Source organism: Neopelma chrysocephalum, unplaced genomic scaffold, assembly GCF_003984885.1.
Source record: "Neopelma chrysocephalum unplaced genomic scaffold, ASM398488v2 Primary Assembly neopelma1_98, whole genome shotgun sequence".
NCBI lineage: Eukaryota > Metazoa > Chordata > Aves > Passeriformes > Pipridae > Neopelma > Neopelma chrysocephalum.
Window position 1 is genome coordinate 3,160,050 of NW_020897761.1, and position 15,167 is coordinate 3,175,216.

Below are 15,167 nucleotides of genomic sequence, written 5' to 3' on the forward strand. Positions count from 1 at the left end.
AGTGTTGGATGCACTCAGACTGTCCAGCCTCACCCAGAAGACAAAAAGTCCTTCTACTGCTTCCACTGGAGATGTCCCTGAAAATAACTCATGTTAGTAAGCTGAACATAATGCCCATCATAAATAAGTACTAAGTGCAAATTCATGTGAGTTTAAATCTTGCCCCTAATGAATGTCATCAGTAACTCTGCCATTAACTAGTGGAGCACGATTTTCATTCCATACCTCCATGAAGCAAAGACAGAGCCAGATACAAAGAATTCCAGCACAGCAAATGTTACGTCATTTTACTATTTTTAGGGGGAATATTAAATTAGAAGACATTACTAATGAGTATAACAGAAAAAGGCAAACTAGATTATAGCATTGTGCAGTGTAAGTTCAGTCCCACACTATATTAAACTTTTCAGAGAACAAGCTGCAATATGTGTAATTCAGCTGAAGAAAAAACCATGTAGATGACTGGAAAAGCATTAAGGTAGTCAAAGACACCGCTGCTCTTGACTCAGTTAAGTTCTCTTTGGCTACAGGATTCCATTTCATGACAGTTACTCTGCATCCAAAAGGATGTACAGTCAGTACAATCCTAAGACACCAGAGATGCTGAAATTCTTTTTGCCCATAGAAGTCAAATCAATGAAACAGGTCAGGAGGCATTTTAACAATGTAATGCAGCTTTTCAGGAGTATCACTTTCACCATGTATTTACTTCAGTGAAGAACACCCTAGAAAATATTAATGCTTCTGCAGGCAAGGATCCCCAGAAGCAGAGTATACACACTGCAAGAGCTCATAAAGCAACAGCACTTTGTAATTTAGTATTCTTTATTTCAAGCTAGCAGTTTAATACAACTGTCCCAGTTTATTGTGATCCATGGATGGTTGGACAAACTAAGTTATGTAACTAAAAGAAACCTATCCAAGAGCTGAAGACAATATTACAGTGACTGTACCCCCAGCAGGAAACAGGCAGTTTCAGGATCACAGCCATATTCTCCTTTTGAAACAAATACTGGCATCAGGCAATGTAGGGAAGCTGAATAGAAGCTGCTGGGGAACAAGAGCCATTTGTTTGGAGAACTAAGAAATAATGAAGGCTCGACATACTTACATAATGTGATTAATTTATTTAAGTCTAAAAGCACTCTTTAGAAGTGTCTGTACTGCAAAGCTAACTGGCATGAATTTTCAGGTACATTTGCACTTTTTGGAAGTTTGATACATAGTCTAATGATTGTCATTGTGCCCTGCAAACTCACCTTTTTACCTATATGCTTAGAAAGTTGCACATGACATATTCTCAGTTTGCATGTTATTGCTACTTAGTTACTTTAGAATTCTCACATAAAGAGGCTCTGGAAGGACAGAGGATAAAAAACAGTCAGACCTACCGCTATAATATCCAGAGTGTTGTCACAGACCTTGCGGATCTCAGCATTTTTATCGTGCATCAGGTCTATAAGATATGCTGGGGCTTCTGGAAAGAAACTGTTAAGGATAAAAGCAACTTTTTTTTTTCCTCCCACAACCCTGGGTTCTTCAAACTGCAAGTTTCGTTAAGAACCCGAGTCAGGAATTTTTCATCACATGTAGAGTTCAGCAGCCTTCCCCCAACCACTTTTTTTTCTTAAATCCTATTCTAAGATATCCAAAGAGTCCTCAAAACTGCTGAAGAAAAATTACATGTCCCTTACAAAGCAAATACATTCTGATCTGTTATAGGAAATCCATGCACCCAAAGTGTCAGTCAACAGGGCAGAGATTCTGTGTAATGGTTTGATCTTTTGAGATTTTTGTAATTTTTAGGGAGTCTTGTTTCCAGTGTATGTGTCTAAAAAATACTGAAGATAATCTATTGTGCATTAATACTTGCTCAATCTGAGCAAGAAAACCGTTGTCCAAATGCTGGTGCTTTATCATTACAGATACAGGAAGAGATGCAGCTTTTTATTTTCTTAAAGCCAGCAACCTAGGGGTCCAAACAGGAGACAAAGAACAACATCCTAAATGGCTTCTCAGATATTCCACCGAGCTTAAAGGAAAAAGATCATTAGGAAGTATTCCCTGTATTGTTAGCAAAATAATCACTAGCTTGCTCTCCCTACCAGGGCTCCATTCAACCCACTCTGTTCTCTTCAACTGAATTTAACATTATATGTATAAATGGTGCAATGCAAGAAGTTTGCCTACGCCCTATATAAGTTTTTCTATGAAGTATGAATTTCACTACAGTTTGCAAAATAAATTCATAGAGTAAATCAGACTGGATTGCAACTAATAAGTCATCTGGTTCAGTGATCCCCTCCTATGCCCCTCCCTGTTTCAAAGCAAACTAACTTTTAATCTTTACTATTAATCTTGTAGTCCCTCTACATGCCCAGGCTGCTTGGGTTTTTCATTCAGCTGAAATAAACCATTTACAAAGAAACCTCTGAGATCATGAGCCTACTGCAAGAGAAATGTAAGGCAAACAATCAGCGATGGTAAATTAAGTGCTGCAATTCTACATGTTTAACCATTAAAAAGATACGAGTTTCCTTGATAATGACATCTCTGGTGGCTTGGTGGAAGACCATCTGATAAAACACATAGATGATCTGGCAGACAAACTCATCGTCTTCCTGCTGAGCTGCAAGGAGAAAAAAACCCTCCACAATTTCAAATCTCACAAATAGAAACTCTTGATGCTTAGAGAGCTGTGGAGATGTGGGAAAACCCAAATCTATTAGATCACTAATCAGTACCTATCAATAATGGAGTAATTGCTCCTCCTTCCACGTACAAACACCCAACCCTGCCTTGCAAGACCACATGGATGGTGCACTCAGTCACAGCACAGCTACACCAACTGCAGCTCTTGCTTTTCAGAGAAGTCAAGTCAAACAGGGCAATGTACCATTGAGAAGCTCAATGAGTGCAGGGATGATTCCAGATTTAGCCAGAAGAGCAGCGCAAGAGTCGTCCATGGAAACAGTCCCGATCATTATCACCACTTCCAAAACAAGGTCATCTTCCGCAGAACCTGCTAAGTCAGAAGGCAGGAAGTGTTACCTCTCAGGAATTCTTAATCTCCTGGCAGTTGTATATTTATCTGTAGACATGATTCTGTTCTTCAGTGTTATGTTTTCCTTAGCAATCACAAATTATAAAGGTAAAGAGATTTGACTCTGAGCACTCTAAATATTCTTCAAGAGACTCTGCTTTGAAAGACAAACTAGACTTTGTACAGACCTGGTTTTAGTTTATCCTTGAGGTATGGGACCAGTTTGTACTCTTTCAGCACAAGTTCCCAGTCCAGATCAGGTAAAGTCAAATTTGCAAGTGTTCCCAGGCATTCAATCACAAACTCCTCTTCCTCATCATTTGATACTTGAGCTGCTAAATCACCAACATAATCCTAAAGAAAATACAGCAACAACCATTACAGGTGGATAATCTGGGGTTCTGAACTCACCTCAGTCAAACTAAAGCTAGTTCTCAAAAGAACACAAAGGAGACTTTGCTCCTGAAATGGGGACTAATAAGGCAGTTTCAATTTCAGTTGATGAATAATCCAAGAAAACATTTCAGCTTTCTTCCTCTCCATCCTTTCACTTTCAAGAGATGTAGATCATTTGTTCAAATGATCCAAAAGTAGTTACTGCACACACAGTTTAAAGAGTTGTTAGAAAATAAGGAAAGAAGATAGTGAACACCATACTGCATTAGTGGCAGTAATGGAGTCCTCTTCCTAAAGATTTTAATAAATAACTACAAGATTTTCAGAGGGCATGAACAGGGGAGTAATGGATTCTAGTTACTAATTCCATACAACATGATTTTCAATCCTCATTACCAGTATGATTAGAATGTTGATTTTCCTCCTTTCTTTCGAAAGGGTGGCTTTACGTGCTTAATATTTAAATAGTGAGTATATAAAATTTTAAAATACCTATATACAAAACACAGGGTAAAAAGACCCCACTTTATTTTGCTCTCTAGGTCTAAAAGCAGAAATTCAGGATTACTTAATTGTTATGATGTTCACCCCAGCAGCTGGGGTTTTGTTTTGTTTGTTTGCTTGTGTTTGTTTTGTAACTTACTGGATAGGACTTAAGATCTGTTTTCCCCATGGGGGGCATCTAAACCCTGATCTACCAACTGAGATAGGCTTATAAAACAAAACATAAATCAACCCATGACAGACAAGAAAACAAACTGGACACCCTGCAAAGACAAACCACAGCAGCTCTCCAAAGCCAGTCGTTTCCAGTAGGAAAAAATCAGAGATCACATTAGGTAATACAAAGTACTTACAATAAACTGGCTTTTAGTTGGCCCGTCATGTTGTGAAATATTTCTGATCATCTTCATTAACAATGGGTCCTTAAATTTCAAAGCCCGCTTCATTAGCATTTTCAAACCATTTCCTGAAAAGAAACAAATACTTAGGAAATCCTCCAAATAAAAAAAAAAAATCAGGAATGTATTGGCTGGTCAAAAATCAACATGCACACCCACACAAAAAACCAACTTGAAAAGTTTAAAAGGAAAAAGTGAAAAATCTAGAGAGGATAAAATCCTGTTGTCCATACAGCCACAGCTTTTCACAGAGATGTCATCAGTCTCTTTTACAGATCTACATGGACATATAAGAGATGTGTTGGCCATGTGTTGTTACTCAGTGTCATTCCTGTCACCAAGACCAACTTTGAGGAGCAGATGGCCATTTCCTTACAATCATTACCCAATCAGATTTATTTTCTTCTTAAAAATATACATTTCTAACTCACTCAAATATACTTCAGTTCACTTACCTTCACAGATAAGCTGCACATTTCTTTTGTTAGCAGCAAGGTTGATACAGAAAGAAATAAGTTCCAGGTCAACTCGCTCATCAGGACATTCAAAAAGCATCTTCATTAACTGCCAAGAAACAGAAGCACACTTTAGTCATTAGTCTTTCCAAAGCATAAGAAAAGCAATGTTCTGATACCAACTACAGTACCTTTTTTAAAAATTAATACTCAGCATTTCTACAGGAACAGTAAAAATTACAAAGGTCCAAGGCACAAGATGTATAGTTCCATTATTTAGGGATAACAATGCTTGAAAAGTGCCAAAAATGGCAGTCACTCATCACCTTAAATTAACTTGGCTTAAGTTACATTTTATTGCTACCACTGAAATTTTTATTTTTACTGGTTTTTTATAGTTGTGATAAATCGGATGTATTTGTTTTGAAAGCTTAGGTAGACTTAATATAGGAAAAAAACCCCACAACGTAGTTCCACAGAACCAGGTTGTTTAATAAAAATATTACTCTAAACAGATACTTAATTGCAGAATAACTCCACTATTATTTTACTACATCGATAGGTAAATTAGTTGTATCTGCAGCAATGTGCTTTGTCTTTGCAGCTTCCATTGCTGGAGTTGATCACTGCCACATATTAAAGACTTCCCAGCAGTAATCCTATTCTTTTGGTAATGTTAACATAAGAAGACAGACACCTATAATCCTGTTCCAACTGTTTAGCAAGTTCCAGGGTGAATTCCCAGGTGATTCCTTAGGCTAATAACCTATGGACTGCCATCACTTTATACACCTTGCACTGGGTTGGCTATCTGGGCTCGTTTGGTTCAACATGAACCTTTATTGAAATGGCATTTTGAATATACCACCATGACTCAAATACATCCCTTTCTTTTTCCTCTGTTTCCAATCCTGGCAGACAAGTTGCACAGCTTCAGGGCTGCAGGACATCACCCTGTTTGCTCCTCAAATCCACTCAGTTCATAAGACATGTTTAGATTGTAATGTAAAGTAGTGGGATGACAAGACCAAGATTACTGGAAGAAGAAACTAAACCTAAACATAAGTGGGACACAGAAGGTACAAAAAACATAGCTCAGCTTGTGTCAGAAAGGGGTGGGGAGAGAAGAAAGCAACAACTAATCATTAAATTGAATGATTAACTAATCATTAAATATTTGTGTGCTTGCCCCCTGGTGGAAAGACAAGTTTGTAATGCATTAAAAACTAGAGAGAGTGGGTGAACAACCCATTTAGAGGGGAAAATAAGAACAATGGGATTGCAGGAATTTCACTCCAACCATTTTACTCCAACCATTCTGTATGTTAATCTGTTGCCAGATAGAAGGCTGTCATTCCAAATGAACCCAAGTAAAATAAAATACTAAACTATGTTACAACACAGCTATTTCTCTCTTTTTGTGGAACTTTCACGTACTGATTTTAAAAATATCATTGATTTCTTCCTCCCTTTCTTAAAAAGGTTGAATCAGATTTCTCTAAGTTGTTTTAAGAACTTATAAAATCCCTAGGTTATTAAATCCATAAGCCTGACAGTCACAGAAGAGTGAATTAACAGAGAAGAAAGTTGCCACTTAACAAGTAGAACATGAGCATTCAAAAATCACCCCCTGCAACTCTTCTGTTACAAAACCTTTAAAAACAGATTTTTAAAACCCTTCAAATAATTTGAAGGGAAACATTCTCATTACTTACACAATACAAAATCTGTGGAAATTAGATGTTTAACAAGATGGGATTACACTGTTAATTACTGAACTACTTCTCTATAAAAAGAAAAAAATATATCCAGTTTCAATTAAAGCCGTTCAAATTTTAAAATAATAGTTTCATACTAGTTCCATGTTTCCCATTATGTCTTCATTTAATGTGATTGCTTCTTGTGCCACTTCAAAAGGAAGAGTAATTGCTGCCAAATAGGAAATATTAAAATTAAATTTGTTCTGCTTTTACTATGTCCATTGTCATCTTTTACTGATTTAGCAGGAAGGCAGTAAAAAGACTGCAGCATGTGCAATGAAGAGGCAGTAGTGTTCAATCAGACAAGTCCCATATTGAGTATCAGATACCACAGACCAGGACTGAAATCACTGTGTCTAGACTCTCTGGCACCTGCCTTCACTTATTTACCAGTGACCAGAGGCCAACCCCCACAGCTCTCTGTTCACATACACCTCTGTCCAACCCCCTCCCCAAGCCCAGCTCCAACATCTTTGAATGATTATGCCAGAACTGCATGCCTCAGGAATCTCTCCTGACCGGCTACTCCCCAACTCCGCTGTTTGAAGTGATGCTCTGGTTTCTGAACTTCAGCAGATAATGGCGGACAGGAGCAAAGGGTGCTGTCAAGAGAGGACGTTTACCAGCATTAAGCTGAAAAGAAGCTTAGAGATCAAAGAGGGGCCAAACAGGACAACCGTGGTGGAAAACATGTGGGGAGCTGCGGAGAACCTCGCACACCGCTCTGCGGTGAAATATTAAATATCCCCATGACATCACTGCCCAACCATGCCCTTTGATTGGCCACGTTATTACCAATAAAGCCTTTTATAAGCATCTGGATGGCATTTGCACCTATTTAAACAAAACACGCATTGCTGAGGTCTAAACAAGAATGAACTGTTAATACTCACTTTTAACTGTTACTAGAATAGCACCCACTAACTCCTGCCATCCCGAGGATGTGTCCCTGGGACAGCACGCGCGAGCCCTCGGCCAGCGCTTCACGCACTCCAAATTACAACAGGGCTCTCTGTTTTTTCCAAGCACTTTCTACGACAGCTACACATTCATTATTGAGTATCTGCCAGCTTAGACAAACGCCTCAAAAAGAAACAAACCCAAGGAAGGACGCATTCTACTGCTGAAAAGAGGTTTTGGTTTTCCAGGGTAGAATCGGAGAGCAGAGTCCCTTTAAAACAGTAATTTTCTTTTCCTGACGCCTTATCCACTTCCCTATGCTTTCTGCTACCTCTGTCTTCCTTAATAACCATCCTAATTTTGAACATTCAATAACGAAATTTAAGCTCCAGCTGTCCAGCTTCCTTTTGAACAGTTGGCAGGAGTGATTCGTGAGGCATTAATAGCCATAGATGTCCTCCCATCTTGATGTTTAGTTAGGCAAAGTACAGTGAAGGCAGCACACTTGTGTCCTGCACCACTAGTCTGTAGATACCCAGTGTTCACAGAGCTGTATCCAAGAGTCATGCCAAGATTCCCTGAAAGCACATCCCAAGCCACGACACACAGTGCAGGAATTCTAGCCTGGCTGATAACTGCTCAGAACAAAGCAGGTCCCTTGGACCACGCAAATGTCTTAATATAGAGTTGCTTCTTGCAGTAGAAAAGAAAGCAAGATGTTTACAAGACCACTTTGTAACATATACTAGTTATTCCCAGCAGTTCCTCCCTCTCTATTATCCAAAATCCTCTTGTATGTGGAAAAGCTTCACCAATTTTGTCATGAGATAATGACCAGAAACATTCTGAAAACTTTCCATGACAACTTCCCATTCTGGATGTATTTGATGTTAAAAACACACTTGGCAGGAAAGAAGATACCGTGGTGCAATTCTGAAAAAGCTACCAGAGAGCTTTTACACTTATGCAACAAAGGCTTTCTCAAATCCAGCCTCATTAGGCCTGCGAAAAAGATCAGTAAAACAGGATCCGACACTTTAGAAAGACAAAAAAAAACCCCAAAACCAGCAGGAAACAACAAAACATGCATACACAAAAACACAAACACACACAGAAAAACCAAAACCCCATGATACTGTGTCTGTGCTTGGATCAACGAGTTATGTAACAAACTGTAGTCTGAAAGATCAGTGAAGAGCCTTCCACAGTCTTCCAAGTCTCCCTTGTTGTACATGTCTACAGTAGGAAAAGGAATTGTCATGTAGCATCATAACCCTGCTTGGCTGGTTTCCAGTTCATATCCTGTAATACTGGAGACATTGAAATTTTGATACCCAATGGGATCAGAAAAGAATGCCTCCTAAAACTGTAAAGGAAATACTTTCCAAAAGGTTCCCTAAGGACCTGCTGTGCTGCACAAGCTTTAATCTGTTTCGAGCATTCCTGATCTTCTGTAGAAATCCATCAGGTCACCCGTGTTTGCAGCACTGACAGGGAATGTGTCACCTCTCCTCTTTCTGGGACCATGAAAAGCCAGGAGGAACAGTTCCTGCCTGATGAGTCGGTGGTTCACCGCGAGCAGCACCGTGGCTGTTCCCCCCGTCACCTGCGGGGGTCAGTGCGAGCTCTGCCATGAGCAAGGCACGGACTGCACGGGGAAAGAGGGGATTTTATCACCTCATCACATACCTGCGGGATACAGTCTGTGTATGCAAACATGGATTTGAAGCAATCGTCCATGCTTATGTGGTACAGAATACAGATCGCTACTTTTTTGTTGTTTTCATTTCCTAGAAGGAGAGGAAAAAAAACGTATTAATGGAAGTATTTTTAGCTAAACACTTAAAAAGGGAAAACAAAAAGCAGAAAAACCGTGGCTAATAGAGGGAACATTTAAATCAAAAATGACACGTTAATGAAAGGGTCTTGCCTGGCCTGTGCAAATGAACCACACATTTGTGCAAAAAGGGAACAAGGGCAATTGGTAACTATTCCCTCCTCTTCCCAGCATCTCAAAACACTTCCTTATCCCCACTTTGCAAGGAATACATTTTGTGAAGGAATGTTTAATAATGAGAGTCCATGCAGAGAAAGCCTTCCTCAGTTTCCAGGTAGGAAATTAAGATTTAGCTATGGATATTCCTATGCAAATAACAAGCTCGTCTCAAAGTGAAATTATAAAGAATGTACCAATGCCAGGGAGAAAAATAAGAACTACCACTAAAAAGTGTTGTAGAAGGAATTCACTGCCTTTCAAGCAAGTCACATACTTAAGTCACATACATAAATACTGATTGTTTTACTGTTCTAAATTATATTACCCCATGGGTGCTTTTTGTGTTTCATACATTTCAAAAATGACATTAGTACATTTTCACATTCACACTTAGCAAAGAGAAAACGACTCTCAAGAAAAATTGGAGCAGCTAATGTGAGTAGGCCATGAAGTAATTAACTGAAAGGTTCTGTATAATCATCTTAGACAAACACAGAAATGCTTAAGAACAACACAGGTGAATTTGACTGTGACTCACTGCTGAAATCCAGACTGAGCATGCTCTGGAGTTTTCCTCTAGCCCTGCATTAGCAGGATCCTGACTGTATATGGGATAAAACATTTATCTAAATGCTTACATTAGTTAGATCAGGATGTAAAAAGGTCACACCCTCCAAATTCATTCACAGTTCTTACACAACTGATCAGCAATATCCTACCTCCCACCTCTATTCAAGCCAAGTTAGAACAATATCCGTTTAACACGTTGGCAAAGCATCAAAACCTCAAACAGCAACCAACACAGTCAAATATTTCTTCTGCATACATCACTGGGAGCTGGAATTTCCTCTAAGCAGTCAAGGATATGATGCCTTTATCCTGACAATGAGCATTCGTGCCTTTTTTCAAAGCTGAATTATCAAAGGAGACCCACGAAACCCTTTTGGCAGCTGCCATACAGACTGAAGTGTTCTCAGCCATGTCAAACCTAAAATCATAGCTGACCTTTCAGATCCTTCTGGATTCTTACCTGCTTGAAAAAAACATAACTGGTATCACAACCTTCCATACATTTAACAGCTGGAGAAAGGACACTGCCCAAATGTGAAAGCTACTCTGGCTATTATTAAACTAAAAGCACAGACTGTACTATGGTTGCTAAAGTATAAACAGAGTCTGTTTTAAGCAAACAAACTGAAGTGTTTGTTATCTTTTGTGCTTCTCTTGTGCCTGGACATCTTACCTACCTATTCGCTTCTATTAACATTGTGAAAACAATAATTACATGAAAAAACTTCCTACACACACAGCTAAAGGGTTCTCCTATACAAAAGTTTACAGAGTAAATTGTTCCTTCAAGTTTCATGGTCCAGGGAAAAAAAAAAAAAATCTGTTTACACTGCTCTTAACACTTCACTCCATGCCTCTGTTTTAAAGACTTGAACATCAAGACTCAAATTACAAATACACTTAGCTGGATAATGCAGGAAACACTTAGTGAAGTAAAAGGTAAGTCAGTACAAAAGGAAAAAAGCTCCCCAGAACGGCAACAAGGAAAACAAACTGGAGTGAAGCTGGACCAGACCCTCAGCACATATGAACTGGCAGACCACCAGTAGGAATGATGCTAAATTTTACCTGTTCAACTTCTGTCCTTCATGGGTTTTTTTCCCCTCCTTATTTTTGCAAGTTTCATTTGTGCTAAGATCAAGCATCAGCTAAGATACAGTCTCACAAATTTGGCAGCAATAGCAGCTTCCTGGTATTTGGCAATACTGGTGGCTTACTTTCAAATAAAAGAGCCTGCTCTAGCAGTAAAGGTCTTTCGGTTTTTTATAAAAAAACCTCTTTGCATAATTTTCTCTCCCCTTTTTCCAAAGGCTCAGCCTATCACAATAATCTTTCTGATGCCTGGACAACACCTTGGGTATCAGTGAATGACAGCACTGCTTCAGTTTCTAAACAATCAAAAGTAATCAAAACCACCCAGATAATCAACTTCAAGAATATCTAGAATTCCAACATTTATTTTATCTGAATGAACTCTTAAACAGTTGATTTTTAATAACTGGCACTTAAATCATTCTCTCAAAGTATGTTCCATAAAGCAGAATTCATGACACACAAAAGGGAAAGATAGCTATAGTTTCCAAGAGAAGAGCTGAATTTAAATTCCTACTTGCTGTGCAGTTATCTGACTCACTTTCCCTGAATTCCCCTGTCCTACTGTCAATATAGGACATAGAGAAGGGTTTAAAGCATTTTAAGTCACAGACACTTATTACACACACTCAGCAAGGAAGTATTTCTCAGCTGTGAGTAAACAGGAAAAAACACAACTGAATTGTACTAACTTGATGAAAAAAAGCTACAGAACTAAAGCTAAAAGACAACAGTGTGCAACTAAACTAAACTAAACTAATGGTGTTTGCATCTTAAGTTTCATTTCAATTCCCCAGAAAGGAAAGAACTTCAGGCTAATGTCTGGAAGTTTCACTGTTCTACTTTCCCTATGGAAGCACTTTGGTGGAGGAAAAGCAGAACCTCCTGACTTTTTCCAGTTCTCATGTATAACAGCAGCAACTCATGATCCAAAGAATCAAACACTCCAGGAAAATCAAGAGGAGGTGGTTGTTTCTAAGCACAGCCAGCATGATTTAACACAATTGTGGATCTTGTGCTCCATTAGAAAGCACACAGCCTGTTGGAAAGCTGACTGGAAACCGTGCAGAACGAGTTTGTTGAAGATTAGGAAGGGAACAGATTCAACAGCTGAAGAGTTTTAAACACTAAGCATCACCCTGCAGGCTGAAGAACAGACAAAAGGGTAAAAAGTGACAGACTCTGAAAAATCTACCAAGCCAACTGTCATCCTTTTCCACAGGTACTTCACTCCCCAAAATATAAACTGGCAGCTACTGACTATTATGTGAATACACCAGTACCAAGCTTACTTTTTCTAATTATTTTATACTCATCTGAATGCTAACGAATAACCCCCTGAGTCAAGCTTTCACAGAGACTTGGCTGTAAAAATTTCAAACCCTGCCCAGTACCTGGCTGGAGAACAGCTTTCCAAAGCACGGAAGTGATACCTTTTTTGCTATTTTTGACCACTACTTAAGGCCACACATGAAAAAGCAGACACTGCAAGGAAGACTTCCTTGTGACTTGGTACAGTAGGCATCAATTATTCCCCTAACCAGAAAAAGCAAGAGGAAGAAAAACCAGATTTCTGCCAAACGTGTTCATAAAAATCACCAAAGATCTGCTGTGGTGCCAGAAAGTTGTGGCTACAAATGCTGGTAGTTTTGAGCATCAAGCTTTTTACAACTGAAGGTGGAATAGCCAAATGGCCTAAAGCAGAAAGGGCAGCCCTGGAAAATAATGGCCTAGTCATTATGGATTCTTCTGGTATTTAAGGCAATAAAACATGAATCATAATGAACTCATTGGATATTAAATGTGAGCGTCACGAGCACTTTGATAGGATTTCCACAAGAATTTACCATTAATTAACCAAATAATTATTTGAAAGTGTTACTGAATTAGCCTTAGTTCTTATACAGCCATTCCAGAGAAATTGGTCATTCCCAGCTGAGTGCAGTTAATGCCTTAACAAACCAGTCATTAACTGCAGTTACTGATTTTGTGGGAATTATTGTGTTATAAAATACACTCAACAGTTTATAGAAACAATACTTAGATTTTTTTTTGCAGCTGTAGTTCAGCTGGAGCAGCTGGGATGGAAAAATATCAGGTCCCTCAGGCTGTTTTCACAACTAGTTTTCTGCAAATTAGAGAGGGAAATAAATACATGATGGGTTCTGAGTTCAAAATGGCTTCAGATTTTAAGCCTTTGAACATTAATAAGAAGCCATGTGCCAGTTCTGGGGACCCACGCCTGAATCCTGTGTTTAGTTCTTAGTAAGGTTAAAGATCTAAATGGTATTAATAGCAGAAGCTATAGAAAAATGATTTCTTGATCACAAGATTGGGACCTACATTTCAGTTGACTTTGTGGGCTTAAAATAAAAAAACCTCCATTAGCTCCATGACAACAAAACTGAAACCCTAAAGCTGTAAAAACGAAATGCCAGTCTGAGTTGTAGCAGCAGCATTCCGCTTTCAAATGCTAAAGTAAAAATGAGAATGTAAAGCATGGACTAAATTATTTAAATGTAACACTATCAGTTAATCAAGTAGCCATCATTTCTAATGGAGTCATCAATGTCTCCATATTAGATATGAAATATGCCTTATCCCACTCATGTGCAAAACACTAACAACACTAAATCAAAACCAGAACACAAATGAAGGTAAATAACCTATTCAAATGGCAAAGTGAATCTTCAGTTTCAAACTCCGATACCCTAAAGTCAAATCTGCTGCAGAATTAGGCAAGTAAGAAATCTAGATGGATAAGACTGTCACAAACTGAGTATCAGGTCTCCAAAACAGCTTAATCAAGAGTTTATTCACATGTATCGTAATTTGTAACAGCGATCTTCGGAAAAAAGGGACAGAAAGGCATCTCTGTTTACCTCTGTCTGTATCATTCCTCACAAGCAGCTCTGAAACAGTTGGACTAAGTTAGTCCATGTGTGCTTTAGACACATATTGGTTTGATTTACATATGTAAATATAAATTGTATTGGATGTATCAGTTTATTTTATCAAGAGAACCTGAAAGAGTTTTCAAATCTGCTCATACTCAAGGAGACTAGACATTGTAAATAAAACATTATGATATTAATTACATACTGATTACCCCTCTTGTGCCACCTCTATGTTACTTGAAGCTGGCTTCATACCATAGGCCAACTTTAAACCTTGATATTGCCATGTTTGGAGTCTGGTTTTTGGGTTTTTTCCCTTCATTTAATAAACTAAGTATATGCTTCATCTAAGCATGGATAGGATTTTTTTTTTAGGAAACAATGAAAGAATTATAATGATGAATCTTAAGTACAAGGACTAATAACTGACTAATTTAGGTTGAGTTATTTAATGTTACAGCACAAGACAAAAATTAAGCTGCACATCTGGAGCCTCAGGCTCCATTTCTTTGCCTGGAACTTCACACAAAACAGACTGAAAAACAGATAGTAAACACCTGACTGTAGCATGGCTGCCTATAAAAGACACCAAAGCACAGCCACTGAGTAATCAACACACTCCTAAACTTAGGCATGTCCTTTTCTGAGGCTATATAGCAAAACATACCCCATTTTTGTTCCTTAGGATGTGCTACAACCAATCATACTTGGCTCACACAGAAACTGGAAGCTGATGAGTTGCAATATCCCATATATTGCCCAAAGCAGAGATAAATCCATGAGAAGTTCCGATTAGAGAGAAATCAGGAGGCAATAGGATTATCCCTGAAGGAAGAAAGTGAAGCTACTTCTCTTTTCTTCACAAAAGAATTACGTTTTGGGTCAGGCTATGACTAAGGAAGAAAGCAAGCAGCAGAAAAAAGAATTAACTACAAGAAACTAGAAATTAGAAGAGGTTCTTAGTTTGATTTAACTTCAAAAACACATACTTCCAAAGTAGGTGGAAAAGATTCCAAGCAAAGCTCTTGCTCTAGAAGTCTCCACCAAGCTACATAAACTAAAAGGAAATGTATGGGACATGCATAATTTTTGCCATATCTGCACTATATATCATTAAACTACAGCAATTGCTCCGATTACAATTACAAGAAAATAT

The 15,167-nt window shown here is 38.4% G+C and overlaps 1 protein-coding gene across 5 annotated transcripts in view; it reads right to left on the reverse strand.

Annotated features, from left to right (window-relative positions):
- Positions 1–15,167, reverse strand: part of KIFAP3 (kinesin associated protein 3) — a 66,376-nt gene that overhangs the window by 29,988 nt on the left and 21,221 nt on the right. For 4 of the 5 annotated variants that reach the window (XR_003536099.1, XR_003536098.1, XM_027694625.1 and 1 more), the window contains exons 11-17: positions 9,146–9,246; positions 4,797–4,905; positions 4,297–4,409; positions 3,232–3,397; positions 2,897–3,025; positions 2,531–2,629; positions 1,392–1,477 (exon numbers count right to left, since the gene is read on the reverse strand). Coding sequence is in view for 3 of the 5 variants with exons in the window: in XM_027694625.1 (XP_027550426.1) it covers positions 1,392–1,477; positions 2,531–2,629; positions 2,897–3,025; positions 3,232–3,397; positions 4,297–4,409; positions 4,797–4,905; positions 9,146–9,246 (803 nt within the window). In the remaining 2 variants the exon portion in view is untranslated. The remainder of the gene's footprint in view (positions 1–1,391; positions 1,478–2,530; positions 2,630–2,896; positions 3,026–3,231; positions 3,398–4,296; positions 4,410–4,796; positions 4,906–9,145; positions 9,247–15,167) is intronic. The other variant, XM_027694626.1, reaches the window with a different exon arrangement.